Source organism: Drosophila miranda, chromosome XR (assembly GCF_003369915.1).
Source record: "Drosophila miranda strain MSH22 chromosome XR, D.miranda_PacBio2.1, whole genome shotgun sequence".
Lineage (NCBI taxonomy): Eukaryota > Metazoa > Arthropoda > Insecta > Diptera > Drosophilidae > Drosophila > Drosophila miranda.
Window position 1 is genome coordinate 18,284,397 of NC_046674.1, and position 23,607 is coordinate 18,308,003.

Here is a 23,607-nt window from a genome sequence, read left to right on the forward strand (position 1 = left end):
ACAGCAATTCAGCGAAGAGGTGAAGAGCGGCTGAGTGAGTACCAAGCGCACGGGGAGCAACGAACTCTGGCCGAACCCAACAACCAAAAACACCAACAAATTGCACTGAAAAAATCGATGAAAGTTAGTCAAAAACAAAACAAAGAAGAAATGTACAACCCCCCCCTAAAACTTTTTCCACTTATGCAATGATATTTCTTTTTTTGTTGGTTTTGCATAAGAGGATGGGTGGTGGGGAGGGAGGGGGGGCGTGTGTGAGAGCTGCCACCCTCTGCTGTTCACATCGCTGGCAGCTATGACACTTGATTAAGCTGCCAAAGACTGATTGCTACAGGTTTTTGTACCGCACTGTAGCGTAGCGTAGCAGCCAAGGCAATCTGTGTCAGCGGCAGCATCTGCAGCTGGTTGGGGCCTCAAGAGATGCTCTTGGGTGGATCGAAGACTTCGATACCCTGGGATGCAGACAAGTCGAAGCTTAGCCGGATGCTGCAGATGCTGCCCCCTGATAGGGTATGTGCCAAAGAAGTTCAGTTAGAGCAGCAGCAGCATCCCAACAGCAAAAGACCAATCCGCTTTGGGTTCCGTTACTGCAAAACTTGGCTGCACTCGTCTCTAGCTGTCTCTCTCTCGGTGTGTGTGTGTGTGTGTGTGTGTGTACTCCGTATATTGCACGAGTATTTCCCATGAATAGTTTTCCTTTGTTTGCAGCTTCTTCTCGCCACCTGATATCTGATGAATTATATGTACAAATAAATGAATAAAGAATTGTGGGAATAAAGCTCTGAGCGGGGAAGGGGCAGAGCGGCAGAGGGGCAGAGGGGCGCTGCAGTTCATAAGCCGCATCATTCATTAGCCATATGCTAAAGATCAAAAACGTGTGTGGGGGGGTTGGGAGATCTCCATTCAGTCATTCGAGTGAGTATATAACTGTATATGGAATTGTTTAATTATAGAACAAGTTGTTCCGAAGCAGAGAGTGGGTTGAGTGGAGGCACAGGCACAGACGCCGCGGCGTTGCAGCAGAGTTTCAGTTTTATTTTTATTAGATGTTATCCGAGACTTGACCAGCTGCCATGCCCCATGCCGCCCCCCCCCTGCCTTGTGTGTGACTAATAAACTTGAACTTGTGTGCGAGAAAACAATTGAAAAATTGATCCGATGAGAGAGCCTCACACACACAATAAGTGCGGGGCATAGATGGGTGGAAAGTGTACCAGGGAGGCCGTAATTCTTATCCCATTCAATTGCTTTTGTTGGTTGTTTTGTCACACACATGTAATCCATCCCATCCCATCCATCCATCTATCTGTCTATATATCTAATTATGCAGATGTTGTGATGTGGTAATAATGCCTGGGGCTTGGGGAACTGCACGTACCACCAAAAATACAGAACATGGACCAGGGCCATATGGGCGATGAATAGGAGAACGGGCTAGATCGAATTCGAGCCATAACGAAAGTGGATTGAGCACTTCAACAGAACAGTTCCGAAATTCCAATGAAAACCCTTAATTAAAAAGCGAGACAGGCAGATAGACGGAGATTTCGAAAGATCCTTTGCTCAAGTGGCAAACAGATGCCAGCCAGCATCTCGAGGGTTTGCCCACGAACTACCTGCTCGAGAGATTGCATCGATAAGTAAACTACAGAAACGCACAGCTGTTGCACCGATCTCCCATTTTCCATTTCCCATTAGTTTTGGTCGAGTCAAGTGAGGAAAATCTTATCCAACGGCAAGACAAATCTGGCAGCGTGCAAATTCCGTGTTGGAAAACGTGTTTAACGCTGAGAAACGAGCATTTCTTTCAACCGAAATGCATTTCAAACGTTGAACGTGCCTTCGACTAAATATTCATTTAGTCATAATGGTGATTGATTACGAAACACATTAAAAACCAGCTTATTACTGCTGGGATCCCCTTCGAGGCAAAACAGGGTACACCTTTACTTGATTTGGAATACCCGTGGACAAGCTTTGGCTGCCCCATGGATCGATCCCCATGGTAAACGCCCTCTAAAAGCAAACAAAACGCCCACAAAAACAAGCGACACGACGACAAACAATCAGAGACCCAATAGATTGAAGCAATATTGATGAATTATACAAAATACAGACTGGGAAAACTGGAAAAACAAAGAAGGAAAACAGAAAATTCTGTTACAACACTTGAAGCGGTATCGGTATCGGAGAAAATTGGGTCAACCGAGGGAGTGAAATGAAGGGGAACGTGGGGGGGGGGGAATGAAGAGAAGTAAGCGACTTAATCAGAGCTCTCAAACTGTTGTTCAAACTGTAGTTTGCTTAAGCGGAAAGTTTGAAGCTTATGCTCGAAAAACGCACTGTACGACACACACACACTGTGGCACTGCGGCACTGTGGCACCGCCTGTGAATACTTTAAAATCAATTAGTTGCTCGAAACGTCCGCGTCTACTAAAATACAAATCCCATTTACTTAACGCCTCTGTTGACATATTTCTGTTTTATAATTTTATTTTTATGCCCGGAACTGTCTGCACCTCCGAAGGGGAGGACAGGGGAGGTACTCCCTTCCTCCTCCTTCTCTCTCTCTTTCAGACTCTATTTCTGATTTCTGGTGAATGTTTCGTTGGCAGTTCCCGCTAATTTGTGCTCTTCCCCGGAGGCTTAACATTCTCCAGGGCGGAAGCCAGCTGTGATCCGAAAGCGAAAATTCCATGTCAGGTTTTTGGTGGATGCCTGAATGCCTGAATGAATAATGGGGCGGGCGTGCTCGAGACCCAGCTCCTCGAGGAGATGGGGCACGAGAGGAATACCAATTGGTAGAACACTAGACAGAGAGACATGTCTGAGAGGCCTTGCGAGGGGCAGGTCAAGGAGGGACCTATCAACACATAGTTTGTTGGGTAAGCGCCAAGAGACAGAAGAAGTTATGGAAAAACCCTCTAGAGAGACAAAAGACTACTATTATCGGCCTTACAGTTTTAAAAGCACTGAATGGTATCCAGCAACAGTTGTTGAAGCTTCAGACAGACAAATGTTTCCACAATGACAACAACCTTTAATAAAATATAAAGTAAAACATAAACACGGAAGTCTCCCCCCCTCCCCACAGGTAGATGTACTTACATGTACATATGTATGTATCTAGATAGCAGTAGTATGCGATGCAGCGACAAAAGATGAAAAAAAACCCATGCCAGACAGAGAGAGAGAGAGAGGGAGGACAGACTTTGTTCCAGACGGCGGGCCTCGACTGTCATTAAAAGCGACGACACCTGTTTAAAGTTGTGGCAGTCCCTCTACTACCCCCCCTACCCTCGACCATGCATCCAGCACTCCTTCCTCTCCTTTCTCCCTGTCACTTTTGTGAGTTCTTTTCGTGCTGCATTTATCGCAATTATTTACTTAGGCCATCGCTCGGATGCGGGCTCTTCAAAAAGGTAGAGCCAAACCAAACAAAACACGGAATTAGATGAATTCCCCAACAGCATTTCCTCACTAATTACACGAGAGAAAACCAAGCACACACACGCACACACACACTCTTTTGTATACCCTGTAATCGAAGGGCATAAGCACATGGCTGGATCTTCTGCCAATCGGTTGTTTTTTATGCCAGAATATAGGTAAAACTTTGACATTTATCACATCCAAGTGTGTGTTTTTGATAGGGTATTCCCTAGTCGGCATTTGAGGGCTGCTTTCGGTGCATTGAACTGCCTGCAGGTGGAGCCAGAGGGGAAGGAACCTGTGCTGACGCTGACCCACATTGATTGAATTGCATTTGAATTCGTTTTCATTTCCATGTCAATCTCCCAGCCAGCCAGTCAGTCATTCAGTCAGTCGATCAACGAGCTTTCAGGTTGTCCAAACCAATTGCAGTGTCAATTGGGGAAAAGACATCATCTTGCTCTCCTCTTCAATCAGCTTCAACCATCATTCACCTCTGTCTGTCGCTGCATCTCTCTTTCGCTCGCCTCTGCCTCTGCCGCTCTCTCGCTCTTTCGCCAGTTGGCAGAGCTTTCGGGAGCTTCTTCTTCTAAATAACTGCTGACTGACACGATTCCCATTCCTTGGCTCTGGCATTTCTGGCTTTTCTTCTGCTTCCTTCTTTCTTCGTTCTTCGCTCGTTCTCTTTTGCTTTGGCACGAGTGTTCGTTCTCGTCGTTTGCCTTGTATATAAACAAAAGCGTACATTCAAAAAATAAATACAATAAAAAAAGCCATACAAAATCTTTTTTCGACTTGTTTACCTTGAATCGCATTGAATTGAAGTTCAAATAATTAATTATAATTTTAGCTTGCGGTTTTTTAAATGTTTTTTCTTTTTGTTTTTTTGCTTTTACTTTTGCACTTAATGCGCTTTTGCAAAAGGTTTTTTAATAATATTTCTTAAATGAGAATTTGCTGTTTTTTTTTAATTTATGTACGAGTGTTATTGGTAAACGTTTTGAAAGGGGTTTTGCTGGCTGCAAACTTTTATTACTGTAATCAATACGAGTAAAAAGCTGTCAATCGGTTACAGTGAAGACTGCACTGGTGGACAGCTGCCCCCCATTGGGGAGCTAAGGCCTTTTCCCCACTGGTATAAACATAAGATTGTTGGTAATTATCAGGGGGGGGGGGGGTCCACTACTGATATGTTTTAGTTGCAAATTCACCTTCCCGGCGGCTTCTGTGTATCCTTTAGTACAGCCAAATTGGAAATTGGGAAACCTGATCCTTGTCTGCCCCGCCAAGAGTTGAAAGATCGCCCAAATTTGGCTGCAGACTGAAGTCTTTCTTGCCCATAAGCAATTAGGCATGAAAAAACCAAAAACAAAGAAAAATGAAGAAAAAACATGAGCAAAGCCGCATAACTGTGCCAAGGCGACCCATTCCAAGCAGCAGAAGAAACGAGGCAACATTTATTTTCAGAGCCGTTTTGTTGCTTTTAGCCAGAATATGCAAAGTGCGAATATGAAACGAGAACCGTTAGAGCGTGAGAGAGATAGCAGCTAGCTGCACAGAGCACATGCATAGCTGTAATTTTAGAGGGCGCCCTAAACAATGTTAAACAGAGGCCAAAATGGATTTTATGGGGGAAATGGAAATGGACACGAAATATATCAAATTTCATGGGGAAGCACCATGTGCAACTACTTGCGTTTGGGTTTGGAGCTGGGGCTGGGGTAAGGGTGAGGGCAAGAGGAAGCAGCTGCTACTACAGATTTCCATCTTCTCCGAAGTGGGTTTCCGATTACAACAGGCGGAAAAGGATGAGAGGATGATGCTTCGTTGAGTGGAATATGTGCCCAGGATCTTGTCCTGTGGCAGGTGGTCCCTCAAGGAAATCCGGAAACACTTGTTCCGCTCTCTTTCCAGACTCAAAACTTCCTCAACTTCAGGCCGCTAACTAACGGAGAGGGATGAGGTGAGCGGGGAACGAGATAGCGATAGAGACAAAAGCAAATCCAGCTAAAATAAAACCCCACAGCACAAAAAAGTCAACGACGGCACCAACTGGCACGAACCTGGCTCAAACCAACAACAATCACAAATGTGCAACAACAAAGAGTAAAGCAAAAGCAAATACAGAGAGAGGAAAACCGAAAACAATTGCGAATTTTCGCATTTGGTAAAATGTTACAACTGTCCCACACATAAAACGCGAACAGAGCCCCGAGTCATTTATTTAATTGCCCCAAAAAACCAAAAAAAAAAAACGAAAACAAACAATGTTAAAATGGGGAATACTCAGTTTGAGAATCAATAAGCATTAAGTAAACGTTGCGTGCTCGCAAGCTGGCGAGAGAGGGAGATTAAGACATTGAGGTAGTATTTGGATATGTATATACATACATATAGTAAGTATAGTATTCCTGATCAAAAAGTTAAAGAATCAATAATTACATTGGTGAGGAAGGCATACACTCGTCAACTTCTCAATCTTCCTCTGTTGTTTAGTAGAGAGATGTATCTTTTCTACCTGTAATTATTACATTCCTCATTTGTTTCAGTCTCCCCTGTCATTCTCACTGATTGTTGTTGCTAATTGCCTTGCCCTGGCAGCTTTGCAGCGAATTTGGGAACGCTAAAGAGATTAGAGACACTTAAGGCTAACGCACCTGTTTAAATATGTTGGTATCCAATTGGAGCAGCAGTGGCAGTGACAGCAGCAGACCCGTTAATAAGACATTAATTTCATTAAAGAAAAGAAACAAATTTTTGCACAAACGTTGACACACACATGCAAAAAGACGCACACGCACACACACGAGAACCGCAGAGCAGCAGCGCGCAACAGATGGATTTAGGGTGGACGGCGGTGGATAGATTTTTGATACGACTGCTACAGGTAGAACAAGTAGTCGTTGCTGTTTTTGTTGGTGTTGCACAAAATATACAAAAACAAAAAAAAATATTGTTAACTGCAGCACTTTCACTCAGGTTAGAGGCATTTCTTTACTCTTCGCTTCGTATAGGTGTTTTTTTTGTGGTCTCGCAAAGGTATTGTACGCGTGCGTAACGTTGGCAACCACCAATCTTGGCTCTGATTTTTCCGCCTAAACTGGCTCGCTCCGAACGACGAAAATTGTTTGTCGAAAGGCCCGACTGATTTCGTTTGGTTTAAATGCAGTTTTCAATTTTTTTCGCCGACGACTGCACCTCAGTAACCGTAAATTTGCGAAAGTTTGAGAGTGATTGACGATATTTTAGGTGGTATTTTTTCAGCGGAAAATATAGATATTTTTTTGAGATATCAACGGAATTCTCTGAATTCTCAAAAAAAAACGGCACCGTCTTGTTGTTTCATGGTTCGCGGCTAAAATTTTTGTGAGACAACCATACCGTCCGACCCTTAGAAATATACCAGAATATACCATCTCAATGTAAAAATATACCGTAAATATACTGACGAGTTCAAGTTATATTATACATATTCCTCGTTTTTGATATTCCGTCAAATATTACTAGCTAGATAAGACCCACAGCCCTGCCCACATAATTTTATCATATTAATGAATCAATTTTCTACTTCACTGGCTTATTTCAAATACTTGACTTGTTTTCCTGCTACTACGATTGCTTTTAATGATTTTGCCACAATTTTTAAGCCTCAACAGCAATATAGTGTCGCGTATATCGACCTTAACCCACTCAACCCCCCTCTATTTAAACAGTTCAACGACTTGAGGTAAATGGCGGCAAATATTACTGATTGTAAATTCTTCTTGTAAAGTCATGCCATCTCCCTCTGAACTTAAAACAAAAACACGATATCATTCACATGTACTGCGAAAAAATTATTAAATTTTCGTTATTTTCGGTGGATTATTACAATATCCCCTTGGTTTGCAATGGGTTATCCGTTCTCTGTGATGGATTAGAAACCATTTTCCTCGATTTTGATATTCCGTGGAATATTACCACCTATCTAGATCTCTCAGCCCTGCCCACATAATTTTATACAATTAATGAATCAATTTTCTATTTGACTGGCTTATTTTAAATACTTCTTTTCCTGCTATGATTGTTTTTGCCTCAATTTTAGTGCCTCAACAACAATATAGTTGTATATATAGGCTCCTATATCGACCTTAGCCCATTTAACCCCCCTCTATTTAAACTGTTCAACGACTTGAGGTAAATGGCGGCAAATATTACTGATTGGAAATTCTTCTTGTAGATTCATATCATCTTCCTCTGAACTTAAAAAAACCACGATATCGAACTGCGCTAAAATTATTCAATTTTTATTAATTTCGGTGATATATTACACTACCCCCTTGGCTTACAATGGGCTAATCGTTATCCGTCAAGGATTAGAAACCATGCTCCTGGATTTTTATATTCCGTGGAATATAACTAGATACATAGATCTCTCAGCCCTGCCCACATATTTTTATCCAATTAATGAATCAATTTCATACGTGACTGGTCAATTTTTTATATTTGCTTGTATTGAATTTTGTCTAAAAAAGGTTTAAGCGAAAAAGAAAAAAAAAAATGTAATTGAGTAATCGTTCCTATTGATTAACTTTGATATTCCGCTGAATAATGCTGGCTAACTAGATCCCTCAGCCCTTATCCCATTAATGAATAAATTTTCTACAAGATTAACTACTTTTAAGTACTCCCATTTATTGTATGTTGACTAAAACAAGGTTTTAAAAAAAAGTCTACAAAAAACAGTCGGAATTTTGTTGCACTTGTTGCACATCATCCGGAGTATGGTCATTTTATACCATATTTCGTTAATTTAATGTTAAGATACATACTATTTTCCAAACTGTTTTTAAAACGAAATTTGTAAAAAAAAATTGTCTCAAATTGATTTGTTTTAGACGTGCTTTTCATGCTTTTAATTAGTTTCCTGTATATCCTGATCCCAATACTCATTCTCGGTCTCTCTAAGCCTTCAAAATAAAACACTATCTTCAAAATATCGTTAAAAATAATTTAAAACTGACTTGAGACTGACTAGTTTCTGCATTCAAGAGATCCTAGGATATCATCCACCAACATGTCAACTGGGCTATAAATTAAAAATCATTTCTACGTTTCACCAACTGAACCTTTATTTTTGAGAAATTAAAGCAAAGGACAGTTTAAATATATATTGCCTCACTTTAGACCTTTATTCTTATTTTCTAAAACATAAGACACGAGCACGAAGTACACAAAATCGCGTATTTAATCTCTTTGCAAGTTTTCTCTCACTTTTCTCGTCTATTTTTTAAAAACTTTCCTAAGGCCAAAAATGTGTACAAAATATTTGTTTTGTATTAAATTAATCTGTCTTCTTTCTGTTGAACGGAGGGCTATGTTTTTCTTTCTTTGCCAGTCTCTTTTTTCGGCTTGCATAAACTACTTAATTAAAACGATTATCAAAGATCTGCGACTCAATGTCCTGCTCCGACGGAAGCTGGTCACGATTAAACGTATTCTCTTCGCCCTTCAGCAGACGCTGATAGACCTGAATGGCACGTCCAGTGCGCAACTGGCGATGCTGCAATAGAGAGGCAAGATTAGGTGGCTGGGCGCCCAGGGCTTTGGACCAATCGTTCAACAGGGCCTGGGACTCATCCATTTGGATTACCTCTGCATGCTCGATGCTGTGCAGTAGCTTGTAGTTTGCCAGAAAGTCGCCAATCTTCTCAGTTAGCGAATCGAACAGCACCACATGAGTGGGCAGGGCAGTGCGAGGATGGATCGGTATGTGTGAGCTCAGCCAGTGATTGGGAGACTCATAGAAGCGATCTGCTTCATCCTTAAAGTTCTCCTGATTCTTCAGATTCGGCTCGCAGGTGAGGAACCGCATGGTAACATTCTCGTGAATGTGGCTACAGGAACAGGCAAAGGTTAGCTTGAGGATTGACAGACGTCCAAATAAAACTCACCTGTAAAACGGTGTCGAGTGGCATGGCATTAAGAAGAGTATGTTAGCCCGGTGTTCGCGCTCATCACGATAGTCCTGGGCAATATCCCTTAGTTTTGGCATCAGATCGATGGGTCCCTTCTGGTGGACCGTGCTCAAGTACCAGGCGGGCAGCACATTTCCTAATAGAAGCACAAATGCGCTGCACCAGAGCATTGTGGACGAGGCACGGTAGCTCCAGCGGGACACGGCATCCACGCAAACATACAGGCACAAGGGCAGCAGCGAGGACACAAAACGGAACTCCTTATGCTCCACCGTACTCAGCACGACCAGTGTGAGGAAAATGGTAATCAGTAGTTGCTTGCTAACCTCGTACTTTTCCGATTTGCGGACTGTTTCCATGATGCCGTATATAAACGGGAGAGTGTTGATGCCCAGAACTGTGGGTAGGCCGACGGTGAAGTACCAATACCACGGATGCGAGCCATAGAAGCTGCCAATGTTGTTGAAGATGTTGTACTTGAGGAACTCGTACGGCGTCACAATGAGGTGGCCGTGCCAGTAAGTGTCGATGGCAATGCCCAAGCCGGCAACAAGTAAGCTGAAAGAAAAACCACAATAATTAGTACCAACATTTACCCAAAAAAGGCTCCACCACTCACCCGATGACCAAGAAACGCTTCAGGATCAACTCCACCACGGACTGGCGACTCTTGCGGAGATGATAGATCGACAGGGGAAGCCAGATCACAGAAGCCGTGGGACGCAAGAAGCAACAGATGGCAGCGGGCCACAAATATGCGGTTCCCTCGCCATACCACGGGAAGTAGCTCAACGCAATTGTGGTCAGCGATGCCTCCAAGGTGTTGGCCAGCGTGCGGGAGCCAGTGTAGAACCAGAACCAAGGCACCAAGATCAGAAACAAGGCCCACTTACGCTTGCCGGTCCACACATAGAAGCGATAGTCGGAGTAGGCCGTCAAGGTGGCCTGGAGGATGCGCGGCAACAGCACCAGCAGCTGAACGCTGTCCAGATGGAGCAGAGCAAGCAGTTTGTACAGTCCGGCAATCAGCACGGGATACACATAGCTGCGTATGCCCTGAACCCACTCCCATGTCAAGTAGCCATATCTGAAAAAAAAAAAATATATAAATGATAATCGTTGGAGTGGTTGTCGCTGTCGCTGTCTCCTACCCAAAGGTCAGTTTGTGGGCCACTTCCAGACTTTGCCAGTATTCGTCGGGCACGTAATAAGTCTTCACAACGAAAACGGAAGCCAAGCGAACGGCCAGAATCAGCCCAAAAACGTACAGCAGATTCATCGCTGCGGGGGGCGCTCACACGCTTCTTGCGAGGGAAAAGCGCGTGTGTGGTAGTCTGGTCAGGTTAGTACAGCCGTTGCTGTCAACTGAAATGAGTAATGAACGTTGGTACATTTACATATTTATATTTTGGACATTTGTTGTTTGCCGCAATCGAACCTAACCTTAAAAAGCGGCCACCGTCAGAGGTCGGCCGTGGCGACGAGGTGCGTGTATATTCGATTTAAAAGACGACACACTGTCGTTTATTCTCACAATATTTTTCTATTTTAGCGACGAAAACGAAACGACACAATTTTTGGCGGCCTATAAATAACGCGAATAGAGGACCAAAGCAAAAGTGGAGACCGACGCCGACGCTGTCGTGGTGCTGCGCAGGGCTGCTGTGAACCGTTTCGAAAGTGATATCGATATATCGCCAGAGAGGGAGCCGCCGTGCAGTTATGTGGCACATTGTTTCCACTGCTCCGATGCGAAACGCCGTTTCACGTTTGCTCATCCATCAAAAGCATCCAGCCACAGTATTGGCAACAAGCCTCCCCCGAAATTATGGCCGGGGGCGAATTTGGAACAATTTTTTGGCGAAAATGTTTGGCAAATATTTGGCCGTTACGAATATTGTGGGGTCCGGACTTCTGCTGGTGGCCGGCGACGCAGTCACACAACAATATGAAAGAGCCATTCATAAGAGATTGTTCGACTTTCACCGTTCGGGATGCATGTTCCTAACGGGTTTGGCTGTTGGCCCAGTGCAGCATGCATTCTACAGTCACCTAGATGTATACCTGCCGGATTCGAAACGTATTACTGCAGTGAAGAAGATCTTTTTCGATCAGATGTTCATGTCGCCAACATATATATTTCTGTTCTTCTATGTATCCAGCCTGCTGGAGGGCAAAACAATCAAGGAGTCTAATGCAGAAATTCGCGAGAAATTCCTATACACCTGGATGATCGACTGTTTGATCTGGCCAGCAGTACAGTACCTGAATTTTCGCTTTCTCAATCCCAGGCATCGTGTGGTCTTCATAAACGTGACCAACTGTATGTACATAGTCCTGCTCTCTTATATAAAGCACGATTGGGCCCTCCATAATCAAAATCCTGAAATAAAAGAAAAATCCGACTAGAATCCATACATCGATTGCCCCCTCACTCATCGATTTTCATTTCAAATCAACCCTTAACAATGATAGACAGCAACACTTTCGTAACGTAAATGGAAAAAAGAGAGAAAGAATACAATACACAAAGAGGAAAGAAGGACGGTAGGGAGACGAGCGTTAATTTTGAATTGTCTGCCCGCCGCCTGTAGGCTGTGCAGTGCAGAATGTTGTCCATCCGCTGCGTACGGCTGCTGCCTTGGGGCCCGAATCCGCTCCGGCCGCTCCTAGCCAAACAAATCGATGTGCCTGTCGTCCATCAGCGTTCCTTCACAGCCCTCTCCAGAATCCGCACACGAGTACCTGCTGATGTAATCGCTGGAAGAGCATGTGGCCGTCGAATGATCAGTGGCAAGACGGGCGAGCCCCTGACACTGCTCCTCCATCGCTGGACGAAGCTGGCGTGGAGCAACATGTTCGGCAAGTACCTGCTGGTCACAAATGTGTTGGGCTCCGGCCTGCTCATGGTCGTCGGCGATGTGATTGCCCAGGAGTACGAGTATCGCAGGGGACTGCGGCGACACGATCGCTATGATACGGATCGCATGCTCCGCATGTTTGTAGCCGGAGCACTGCAGGGACCACTCCACCACTACGTCTACAACTGGATGGATCGCATTATGCCGGCGCGTACCATGACGAACATTGCCAAGAAGATACTCATCGACCAGCTGGTCATGTCGCCCGCCTGCATTCTGATATTCTTCTACTCCGTGTGCTATCTGGAGGGTCAAACGCTCGAGTGCACCAACAATGAGCTGATTGGGAAATTCCCCTACATATATTTGCTGGACTGGATGACCTGGCCGGCGGCACAGTATCTAAACTTTCGTTACCTGGACACCAAATATCGCGTTACGTTCGTGAACATCTGCACGGCCGTCTACAATGTTCTGATTTCCTACATGAAGCATGACTTCGGTATACATTTGCCGCTGGAGCAGGAAACACAACCAACATTCGTTGAATCACTCAGCCAGGGATTAAGAGCGCCCCCGGCAACAGCACCAAAATCGGAAGCAGACACAGCAAACGACAAAGCCACACCGAAGAAAACGCACTAAACACCTTAGTACTTTTTGTGATATTGATAAACGATCCAATCTAAATTCTTAAGTCTACGACGACTATGTGTAATTATTTGTGCACATTTGTTTAAAGAAAAGAAAGAGGCTATTAGTACAGCTAAAAATATATATATATAGCGCACACTATTCCCCCATTATTATCTAATCTAGTCCCCTGCCTGTCACATTACTTGATCTCGATGGTCTCCACGGGTTGGATGCCAAAGATATGCTGTGCCAGCATTAGCTGCTCCTGGGTGATGAAGTTCGCTAGGACTGTGATGATATTCTCATTGCAGCGTGCAATCTGTTGCCTGGTGATGGTCTTAAACTCGTCCCTGGCGCCCTTGTCCGCTCCCCGAGTGCCGATGCGACGAGCCGGCGCACCAGCACTGGCTGGCCCACCGCTCGACACCCCTGTGGGTGAACCAGTTAGCTCGAAATTGGAATCCTCCACCTGGGAGTTCCATATGTGCGAGAGTTCCTCAATCAAATCGATGCCAATGATGTAGGTGGAAAGGATGCGCAGATTGAACGACTTGCGTTGCTTTATCACGCTGAAGATCTGCTGGGTGAGCCGCAAGTCGTTGAGAAGATTCAACTGCTGCAGCACCAGGAGATCACCAAGCAGACGATCCGAGCAGTTGGGCTCGTACACCTGGCGGCTAATGCGACTAATGATGGCTCCCGTGCAGTATTGGACGAGGGCGGCTCGAGTGAGGGGCAGAAAGACCATGTGACGATGACCCTTGAGCGTCATGTTCTCCAACAGATGGCCATTTGTGGCGGGCAGCTCGCCAATAATCTTCAATATGCACTGGAAGCCCTGGAGCTAAAGGGGAAGGAGACAACCGTGATAAAGATAAGCGTCCAGATTACCGGACACGATCTACTTACAGTCATGCTCCCCTGCATTAGATTGAGACTGAGGATCTGCAGGCTCTGCACCAAACTGCTCTGGGTAGTCATTTCCCCCATCAGTTTGTTGGCCTCGTCGCGATGGCCAAAGTAAATGGCTAGATCGAAGAGGAATCGCGATATCCATGGCGCCAGCGGCAGGGCCACCATCAATTGGCTGAAGTCCCGCTGAAATTGATCCGTGTTGAGCAGCTGCCAGCACTGAGCCGCGTGCAGAAAGGCATTCGACAGATCCGGACTGAGGGGCGTCGTCAACGAGAACTTGGGCGGCTCCATGGTCTGATCCTCAGAGCCGTCGCCATCTGGCGCCCACTCAATAAAGCCTTCGACTAGCACATGACTGACGTCCGCATCATCGATGCGCAGTCGGCAGTTGCGTATGTAGCCATGCAGCGAGTAGATGAACAGGGTGGTGGCATAGAAGAGCACCTTGGAGCTGCCCGGTGGACTGGCGGACAGGATGTCCACCAGCTTCTCCCAGTATACATTCTGGCTGCCCTGCTTACTGAAGGGCAGGAATGGTTCCCAGCCCATCATCTGGCCGCAGAGCATTAGGACTTTGAATATAGTCTTCCAGAGGTCCGTAGGTTCCGTTTCCGACTCCATTATCTGACGCAGATAATACTCCAAGGAGTTGGTGTAGAGCCTACAGGCCAGCACTGGAGGCAGCTCGGGGGGCTTGTGCTGTATCATCGGCAGCACATCCTCGACCAGTATGCGCTGATACACATCCGGATCCGTTGTCATGCCCTCGGCCAACAGCTCGAGGAGACGCGGAGCGTGCGTTGTGACCGACATGGGGAATTTCCTAAACATCAATATATAGATGCTGATGCACTGCTCCAGATCGTCGCCGCAGTGGTTGATGGTATGCATGAATATGTTGTGCTGCACATCGGGCGTCAAATGCTTGTACATCTTCACAAAGAACTCCTGCTCCGGTGTGTTCTCGCGCTTGTTCCTTAGGGCATTGGTCAGGGCGTTTATTTCCTGCCACAGCTCTGTATGCTGATTCGGAAAGTTGGTGGCTCTGCAAGCCCATTCATTTGATTCATTCATATTTCATTGATTTTGTCTTATTTACTCACATGACACTGAAACACTTGGCCGCCTCCTCGTAGTTCTTGCCATCGCGCTCAAAGAGGTACGCCTCATACTGCACATTGAATGCAGCGGGATACAGCGTCTTGGCCGTGATTATCCAGGCTTTGGCTGCAAAGGGATCCTCTTTTCGCAGACTCTGCGCCTGCTTAACCATGTACAATTCGTTTTCCTCGTTCTTGGCCATTATTTCTTATTTTTTGTCAACAAATCATTTAGCCGGCAGAAGAGGTGTCAAACCATCGATAGTATCGATACTATGATACTATTGAGCTCTTATCGGTCGCTTCCCCTTCTCTACTTTGATTTTGAAAAGTGCAGTGGTGTCAACCGAAAAACTTGAAGATCCCTTTATACATTCATTAAAAAAATAGCGACTTTTTTAATGGCTTTTTTAACTTTTCTAGTTCTATGAGCCCGATACTATAGTATCGATAGTATCGATTTTTTGAATCAAAACTATTGAGTGGCGCCACTATCGATGGTTTGACAGCTCGAGCACAAACAACACAGAAAACAAAAAAAACGAAAGAGGATAGTCGTTCTTATTGTTCAATTTTGATATTCCGTCAAATATTATTAGCTAGATAAATCAATTTGCCATGCCCACATAATTTTATACGATTTATGAATCAATTTTTACTTAACTGGCTTGATCTAAATACTTGCTTTTATTGGATCTTGTCTAAAAAAAGGTTTTAGCGAAATAGGTCAAACAAAAGAAGGTTTTAGCGAAATGGGTCAAAACAAATAAACGAAAGAGGATAGTCGTTCATATTGCTCAATTTAGAGATTCCGTTGAATAATTCTGGCTATTTATTTTATTAGTTTATTTTCCTGTTCTTAATTAATCCAGCTATAATTCATATATTTGCCACTAACCAACACAGCTCTCTTAAGTATTTTACAGCCCTGGCTAATCGATAGTCGACAAGTGGCACAGCTGATGCGAAATTTATATATATATTTTTTTTTTTTTAACTTCGTGTGATTTTTGCAACTAAAACTAAATATACTAAACAAATGAAATGAGCAACGATGATGCGGTCAACATTGTGAAATATGCCGGTGACCAAGCGAATAGCGATAATTCGTGGGCCTACGCGCGGAAGTGAGAGATGATCAATGCGGGGATGCTGATCACATCGCTAAAATCTTTTGGATATACAAAACAAAAACTATTCGCCGGAATCAATGTGTGTATAGAGGAACAGACAATTTCCCTATAAATACAGTCATGTCAAACAGTTGTGTTCATTCTTATTTGGAAGGAAAGACTTGGTGCACACGCCAAATATATATGTTGATACAAACGTAGCTTGCCGATTTTGATTGTCATGCTGCTAAGCAATGACATTCCAAGAGTATAGTCAGAGTTGAAGGAACCAAATTCGTACGTAATAAAAATAGAATGTCAGAAATTAAAACAGATCCCGCGACCAGAGAAGGGCCCTCAACATCTGGGACACAGCAGCAGCAGCAACAAGTGTCTGCAACGGGCACCGCCAAGCCGCCACAACACGGTGGGTATTTCATATTGGTTATCTATAGGTAGTATTTACTCTGCACTCACCTCTGGCAAGTCATCGATAGCGAATGTTGCGAGAATGTTCTAGCAGTAGGAACTCCTATTGTTTAATTTATGATACGTAAGTGCATATGTATGTAGAATAACTAACTCCAACGATTTGTCTTACTTTCGCTGTCGCTCAACTTAAAGAGTTTCGTATTTTTAGTTTTTAGCTGTAACAGTATACTTTGCGTAACGGTATTTACCGGACAGTGTTGCCACACATACCATAATCGTAAATCGTAAATCGTAAATCGTAAATCGTAAATAATTGCCCGCGTTTTGAGTTGGTTTCGATTTGAGTTTGAGTTTCGTTTCGTTTCGTTCCGTTTCCTGTGTGTACATATATATTCGTTTGTAGTGTAACATGAGAATGAACTTTTGAGTTATTGCATCCATCCCGCACGCAGCAGGTTAGTTTCTCCTTGTAATTTTCATCTTTTGAATACCAATCCAATCAAAAACACAATCACCCACTAACTAATCTTTGCAATTCTCATAGAGAGCACCCAGAAATAACACATTCAACACACCCAAACCAACAAAAAAAAACCAATTAGACCGAAGTTTTTGAAAAAAAAAAACCAAACCTCATTACAGCGGCTGGGACCAAGAGATGTCGGCCGCTGGAGCAGATCCCCAAGGAGAACAAAGAGCCTCCTCTCGACATCGAACATGCCACACCGGAGGCTGTGCCGCTGCATATGCTCCAACTGCTGGACCAATACAAGGGCGAAGTTCCTAAAATCTCCTCAGCCGAACTTATGATGCATCTCATCTACCTGCTGGCCCTGGAGAGCGGATTTGTGGAGAATGAGACCTACAACCAGACGCGCCACAAGCTTAAGCCGGTGCCCGCCTTCAGCAGTTTCCATGCCGGCAACGTGCGGATTCTCAGCCTCGAAACGACCCACTATGTAGTCGAATTCAACGACACCATGTTCACCATTAAACTGCGCACGCTTCAGGACAAGCATGCGACGGAAGAGGCCGCCCTGGTTGTTGCCATGCAGTCCACCCTTAGGGCCGTCCACCTCGGCGATGAGCTGATGGTTAGCCTTAGTCCCCCAGTGTCCTCCAAGCTTCCGGGCTATAGCATAGCCCTCAGCATCGCACGCTATGTCCTCAACATTCAGGCGAAAGGAAAACCGATCTTCAATCGCTTTCGCAAACTGGACAATCTCTCCTATCTGATAAAGCAGCACATCTTTTATCCGATGCGCACCCAGCAACTCATGCAGGTCAATCACCAGCTGTTGCCCTCACTCATGGGCATGCCCGAGGAGCTGTACGAGAAGATATTTCGGCATCTCAGTCGCAGTCAACTGAAGATAGTGGCAAAGGTTAATAGTCATCTGAACTACCATACCAAAAGGGTACTGGAGCGTTTCGATCCAAAATTCTCCTAAATTATCGTTTATTTCTGTGAAATGAATCTTTTTTTTTTTGTGGTGTATTTGTAAACATTAAATATATTTAGTGTTTAAGGCATTAGGTGTGGTTCTGTTTAAAGATCTGGATATATGTACATATTAAATTTCCGAAAATACCAGACAAACCATAAATACATATATTAAAAAATATGTTTAAAATTGCAAAACAGAAAAGACCTTTTAAGAATATATGTTTGGGAAATAAAAAACCAATATAAAAAGCCCTCTCTTATACTTATATCACCTTTGAATATGTATGTAATTATTTTGCACTTTTTATCCTTACCGCCTGCATGTTTTTGTGTTCTTTTCTTTTTGCATTTTCCGTTCAGTTGTGGAGCCCACAACGCCATCGGCTGAGTCATGTGATTCCTATAATATATTTGAGCCATCGCCGACACCAATGCCATTGGACTGCATCAGCATCAAGAGCAGTGCCAGCAGTTATTTATACGATCGTGATACCATAGGTAAGTGTGTTCTGATCATATGCACCCCTCTATATACCCCATGTACGCGCGTATGTATACCGGTGAAGAGAGTGCCTGAATTGAGTGTGAGAGAGGGGTAAACGCCCCTAGGCGAGTCGGCCCTTAACCACAGAAGTGCAGAATGTGTAACAAGCGGCTCCAGCCGCCAGCAGGGAAAACACTCTCAGGAGCCGCACCTCCCACGCCCCACACCTCGATTCGATATTTATGCGCACGCAAAATCCGCAAAACCCACGCGAACGACGACACCATCCAGAGGACCCCCTTTTGAAGGCCCCGACCCATTGGAAACTTCCCCTTTTGTGGGTGGGATGGCGATGGCATCCACAATTTGGCTTTCTACCTCGTCGTCGGGCATCCAGCGACACTTGCTGCTCTTTTCTGGGCTCCTATTTCGTGTTTATATTACGATATCGACTTTCTCGGTGACCTTATCACTGAAATAATAAAAATAAGAACAGCATCGGGTAAAAGGCAAGCCCAGCATCCCTGGGAAAGTCCGCACTGCACTTTTCTGCGTACCACCTTATGCTTTTGGGGCCTTCCCTTGGGTCCTGTCGAAATTATCCTGCTACAACTTTATCAAAATAACAAAAAACAGTGACAAATGCATAAATAAATTATAGCAACAACAAAAGGAGAAGCATATTCCTTTGGGTCCCCACTCTCTCTCTCTCTCTCTCTCTCCGTCTAGCTCCATCTCCCTCTGACAGCTTCACAATTTAATTTTTAAACATTGCGTCTCCTGAAAAGCTCTCGAGAGTAAAAGCTTTTGTGGGCTGCTCTTGAACGGGTCCGTCCTCGTCCTCGTCCTCGTCCTCGGCCCCCAGGAGCAGCTGTTTGCCTCGGCTCCCGCCCCTTGCGTCCGCCCACAATCCCGATGGTTGGGTGAACGAACCCCAGTGGAGTTCAGTGGGCCGCATGCATCTCAAGGGCACAGTGGGCATAGGAACCCCTTCAGACTCGATTAGACTTCAATTTTGGGAAAACAGGTTATTTCCCGAATTCAATATTTTGCAGGGTCTTAATTGCAGCTGATAAAACGCTGTTTTGACAGTAATTCTTTAGATTAATAAATGGTATCTTATCGCCAGTAAATGACCTAAAATGTCCAAACTACTCATGATTGATAATTATCTGTTCAGTTATGTACATATATGCTTATTTCGTTTAGCGGTATGATGAATCGCTTTCTGTTTTATTGAAATGCATTCGAATTTTCTAGAATCGGTTATGAATCAGTTTTTGGTTGGAATATCGTCTGAAACACTTCCTGTAATGGACTACAAAAACTCTACTACTCTCAGAGCATACTTCAAAGGCAATCAATGTCTGCGACGCAATTATCATGTCGCTCTTTATCTTTCTAACCCACACACATTGCCGCAGAGAAACACGCTCAACGGGCGCTATCTACCTCTTTTCCCTTTTGATCCTCGCTGAGCTAGTCGTCTCTCTCTCTCTCTCTCTATACGCACTCTCTCTGGTCCACCGTCTGTCTCATTGTTGATTAGCTCACGATGATATACAAGGTGGTCCGCTCCCTCAACGCACTCTCTTTTCGGGTCCTATTTTACTCAGTACAATAGCAATCCTCGTTTTGGTCTCTTTTTCATCAAATATGGCGTCAAAACGCTGAGCGTAATATAAGACCCGAAAGAGAGTTATCGGACCACCTTGTATAAGACAATGGACGAGAATAAGCTGGCACAGCAATGGGAAAGGCAGTGGACATCGGGGTGGATATCGTATCGGAGATACTATTGGAACGTTGCGGATAGAAATGGACCCTTGCTGTGCCACCCCAATCAATATGATATTTTCGATGGTATTGTTTCACAGTAATAAAGGTATTTTATTTGTGTGTAAGCCTCCTCCATCGATATAGTGATCGAGTGGAGGCTCCAGCGTTGCGTGCAGACCGATTGGTGGCTCCCAAATAGCGTACGGATCGCGAGAGTTACCAAGAGAAGCAATTGCTTTCTCCTTCTCTTACCTTAGTAGGGGATTTTCCTTCTCTGGATTGCAGAGTGTGTGGGAATAGTGTTTGTAGTTGGATCTATTGGATTTGTAAGGCACAACGAATGTATTTATGTTCAAAGTCGTAGATCGATTGAAGGCGGTTTGTGTCTCGATGGACAAAATAGAGGGCTTCAATCAGAATCTTTTTCAGTGGAGTTTTAATTTTGACCGACGATAACCACAGTAAATTGTAGTGGCTCGCTCCCTCTCTCTCCCACGCATTCTTCCTCGTGCAGTGTGCGCCCTCTGGCGGGAGCAGGTATAAATGTAGATCCGCTGCCCTTTCCGCAGCCCTCTACGTTCCCGCTTCTTAGTAATCAAATGAAGAGCTTTTTTTAGGTTGGAATAAATATATGATACATTTTTTGAGACCTGGTATAAAAGTTTACCTGCTTATAATTTTTCCACTTACGATATGGTTTTTCCTATTGTTTATTATTTGTTGAAAATCTCCGCATGCAGTGCTTTACACAGTCACAGATTTGTCCCACTGTGCGGGGGTCGTCACTGATGTTAAACTGTGCCAAAGTTTTCATTGCTGCGTCTCGCTCTGCCTCTCTCTCTCTCTCTCTCTCTCTCTCTCCATCGCTCTGCCTTCGTGTTTTCTGTTGTTGGCATTACTTTTACGAGTATATTCGCAACGGTAAACAGAGCCCAGGCCAAAGCCAGAGTGGGGAGTGGGTGGCATAACATACGCTTTTGGATGGGATGCAAGTATAAACAGAAGAAGCTGCATACCATTCCCCACTCCCCTCTCTGTCACTCTCGCTCTCTCCCTGTTGCTGGAACCGTTATCTGTGCTTTCTTTCGCTCTCGCTCTGGGAAACTCTCTCTCGCTCTCGCAGTTGATTGCGCTTTTGGCAGCAGCAGCAGCAGCAGCACCAGGCTACAGGGACGAACAGCTTTTTCACAGGATAACAAAGCTCCGTGCAATCAGTCGTCGTACTTTAGCTTAACGTCTCTGGTCGGTTGAAGCGGCACTTACTCCCCACTGGAGAGCCCTGTCCCAGAGAGTGCCAGAGAGAGAGATTGCTCTCCCCCGATATACCGTGCCGTTCGTGTCCGTTCGCTTCGCGTTGATTAAGGCCTCCTGGCTGTTGGGAAGTAGGTCTCCGGTGCTGACACACATACGGAGAGGCCTTCCCTCTCTCCCGCTTTTCTATAAATAAGAGCATCCGTCCGTCCGGCCGTCTGTCTGTCCGGGCCAGCCATCAGCTGGTTGGACCCTGAACGCGTACCGCGACTCTTCTCAATTGCTGGCCAATTTGGCCTAAAGACGTGCGAGATGGCTTAATTGGAACGCCAAAACCCTGGCCCCGCGCGAGCTCTGTGGCAAAGCCAACCCCATTGTGATTGTCGCGTCCTTGGCACGCGGAATGCCAAATGAGCTGAGGGGAAATTCACGTACAGAACAGAACAGTTTTCCCTCAAGCTGGATTATAGCGGAGACAGCAACGGACCCTGGGAGAAGCAGACCCAGAGCCAGAGCCAGAACGCAGCACCAACGAGTGGCAGCGGCAGCGGCAGTGGCGGCGACAATGTTGCGACAGTGGCAGGCAAAAGCAATGAACAGCTGCAGCATGATCTGTTGCAGCAGCTGCAGCAGCAATTTCAAATGGCCGCCGTGCACCAGCAGCAGCAGCGACAGTTGCTGCAACATCAGCACTCACATCCACCCTTTCAAACCCCCTTGCAACAGCTGCCGCAACAGCATTCGCATCACTCGCATCAGCAACAGCAGCAGCAGCAGCAACAGCAACAGCACTCCCATCCGCAGTCGCATCATCCGCCGTTGCAGCATCACCTGTCGTTAGGTGGCGCCCCAGTGGGCTATCAGCACTTGCAGATGCAATTGTTGCAGCAGCAACAGAATGCCACAGCCACGCCCACCGCCCGCCATTGTCAATACTCGACACCGCAGCATCATTATCGCTCGAATCCCGCATCCGCCACCGCCTCCTCCTCGTCAGCCACATCCGTGTCAGCATCCAATGCGGCAACAATTCGACGTCGCACCCTCAGTCATGTGGCACGTTCCTATTCCCTGTGCACCTCCACAGGTGCTACTGCAGCAGCAGCAGCAGGAGGTGGGGGCGGCGGTGCTGCCTCCTCGGCTGTCACTCTACCCACAACATCGACGACCATCACATCATCGGCATCCTCGTCTGCAGCAGCAGCAGCAGCGACCAGTGGCAACCATTTGAGCATCGGAGGGCATCGCCACCACAAGACGGGCATTATGGTGGCCGCCTCCCGTTGTCGCAGCCCCATAATGCTCTGCCACAGCCACAGCGACGGGGAGTTTCCCATGTATCGAGGTGAGTCCCCGGGTTCCGGGTTCCGGCTCGGATGCGGGATCGTGTCCGCGTGTCAGGAAGCTGCAGGACATTTTGATAGCTTAATTAGGTGCCACCCAGCAGGGTGTCCGTCAGTCAACAGTCTGATGCAATTGCTTGATGGATGCAACAGTTTGACAGGACAGCAGGGAATTGGGTTTTGGATTCGATGAGGGTATGGCAGATACAAGCCGGGTATTGGATGCCACGGCTTACGGTAGTTTTTGCTTGAATTTTACCTCGTTCTCTGAATGATTCGTTGTATCTTTTGTATTACACATACTCCAAAGGGAGTACTACAGGGGAACTCCCTTAATATTCTTCAGAACTATCTCAAAAACCAGCTTCTCCTTTATCTCCAATAAAGTACTCTTAACGCTTCAACCTATATCTATTATTTCTAGTTTTGCATCTTATAATCCCCATGGAGGACACATAATCTCCCCAAATCTCCCCAAATCTCCCCTAATATCTCCCACACGAAATTCCCTTGGGGGGGGTCAGTGCTATCCCCAAAAGTGGCCAACAATTATGCAGAGTTCAAATAGTATAAACACGTCCAATTATTGTGTAACCCGCTTTCGCCACGTTTTCCAATCAGTTCGTAATCCCCAGCACTGGCCAATGCGGCACCTAATTTTCCTTTTCATATTTACATATATCCCCAATTTGCGGAAAATGAGCATAATCCCATAGAAATGAGACTGAGACTGCACTGCACTACGAGTATCCATTGATGGGCTTATGCCAAATGCCAATTTCGATTCTCTGTCAGCTCTCCCTCTCTCTCTCTCTCTCAATGAATGTCCTTTCTTTTGAATTTTCCCTTTTCCTTT

General features: G+C 45.3%; 7 protein-coding genes across 14 annotated transcripts in view; 4 read left to right on the forward strand and 3 right to left on the reverse strand.

Annotated features, from left to right (window-relative positions):
- The window catches only part of LOC108152191 (rab11 family-interacting protein 4B), a 39,131-nt gene extending 32,330 nt beyond the window's left edge, over positions 1 to 6,801 (reverse strand). For all 4 annotated transcript variants that reach the window (XM_017281343.2, XM_017281342.2, XM_017281341.2 and 1 more), the window contains exon 1: positions 6,092 to 6,801. The gene's annotated coding sequence lies outside the window, so the exon portion shown is untranslated. The remainder of the gene's footprint in view (positions 1 to 6,091) is intronic.
- Positions 6,802 to 8,523: 1,722 nt separating this feature from the next.
- Positions 8,524 to 11,024, reverse strand: LOC108152304 (GPI mannosyltransferase 3). Of its 2 annotated transcripts, XM_017281530.2 has the most exons (6): positions 10,835 to 11,024; positions 10,543 to 10,756; positions 10,011 to 10,478; positions 9,368 to 9,949; positions 9,067 to 9,310; positions 8,524 to 8,976 (listed from the first exon to the last, which is right to left on the reverse strand). In XM_017281530.2, the coding sequence occupies exons 2-6, from the start codon at positions 10,668 to 10,670 to the stop codon at positions 8,839 to 8,841; spliced, it is 1,560 nt and encodes a 519-aa protein (XP_017137019.1). In that variant the 5' UTR covers positions 10,671 to 10,756; positions 10,835 to 11,024; the 3' UTR covers positions 8,524 to 8,838. The 2 variants fall into 2 exon arrangements, with proteins under 2 accessions (XP_017137019.1, XP_017137018.1); XM_017281529.2 differs by having other exon boundaries at positions 8,524 to 9,310; positions 10,835 to 11,023.
- A 76-nt stretch (positions 11,025 to 11,100) lies between these two features.
- On the forward strand, positions 11,101 to 12,242 carry LOC108152306 (mpv17-like protein 2). The gene has a single exon (XM_017281534.2). The coding sequence runs from the start codon at positions 11,114 to 11,116 to the stop codon at positions 11,798 to 11,800; it is 687 nt and encodes a 228-aa protein (XP_017137023.1). The 5' UTR covers positions 11,101 to 11,113; the 3' UTR covers positions 11,801 to 12,242.
- On the forward strand, positions 11,850 to 12,957 carry LOC108152305 (mpv17-like protein 2). The gene has a single exon (XM_017281531.2). The coding sequence runs from the start codon at positions 12,001 to 12,003 to the stop codon at positions 12,895 to 12,897; it is 897 nt and encodes a 298-aa protein (XP_017137020.1). The 5' UTR covers positions 11,850 to 12,000; the 3' UTR covers positions 12,898 to 12,957.
- On the reverse strand, positions 12,899 to 15,106 carry LOC108152302 (integrator complex subunit 10). Its single transcript, XM_017281528.1, has 3 exons — positions 14,907 to 15,106; positions 13,798 to 14,848; positions 12,899 to 13,732 (listed from the first exon to the last, which is right to left on the reverse strand). Exons 1-3 carry the CDS (start codon positions 15,104 to 15,106, stop codon positions 13,088 to 13,090), a joined length of 1,896 nt encoding a protein of 631 aa, XP_017137017.1. The 3' UTR covers positions 12,899 to 13,087.
- A 737-nt stretch (positions 15,107 to 15,843) lies between these two features.
- Positions 15,844 to 23,607, forward strand: part of LOC108151647 (phosphatase and actin regulator 4) — a 108,744-nt gene continuing 100,980 nt past the window's right edge. For 2 of the 4 annotated variants that reach the window (XM_033387892.1, XM_033387897.1), the window contains exon 1: positions 22,036 to 22,753. In XM_033387892.1, the coding sequence (XP_033243783.1) occupies positions 22,051 to 22,753 (703 nt within the window). In that variant the 5' untranslated portion in view covers positions 22,036 to 22,050. Of the gene's footprint in view, positions 16,443 to 18,254; positions 18,393 to 22,035; positions 22,754 to 23,607 lie in introns of those variants that run through there. The other 2 variants (XM_017280361.2, XM_017280366.2) reach the window with 2 other exon arrangements.
- Positions 16,547 to 18,130, forward strand: LOC108151650 (protein nutcracker). Its single transcript, XM_017280369.2, has 2 exons — positions 16,547 to 16,568; positions 17,090 to 18,130. Exons 1-2 carry the CDS (start codon positions 16,562 to 16,564, stop codon positions 17,896 to 17,898), a joined length of 816 nt encoding a protein of 271 aa, XP_017135858.1. The 5' UTR covers positions 16,547 to 16,561; the 3' UTR covers positions 17,899 to 18,130.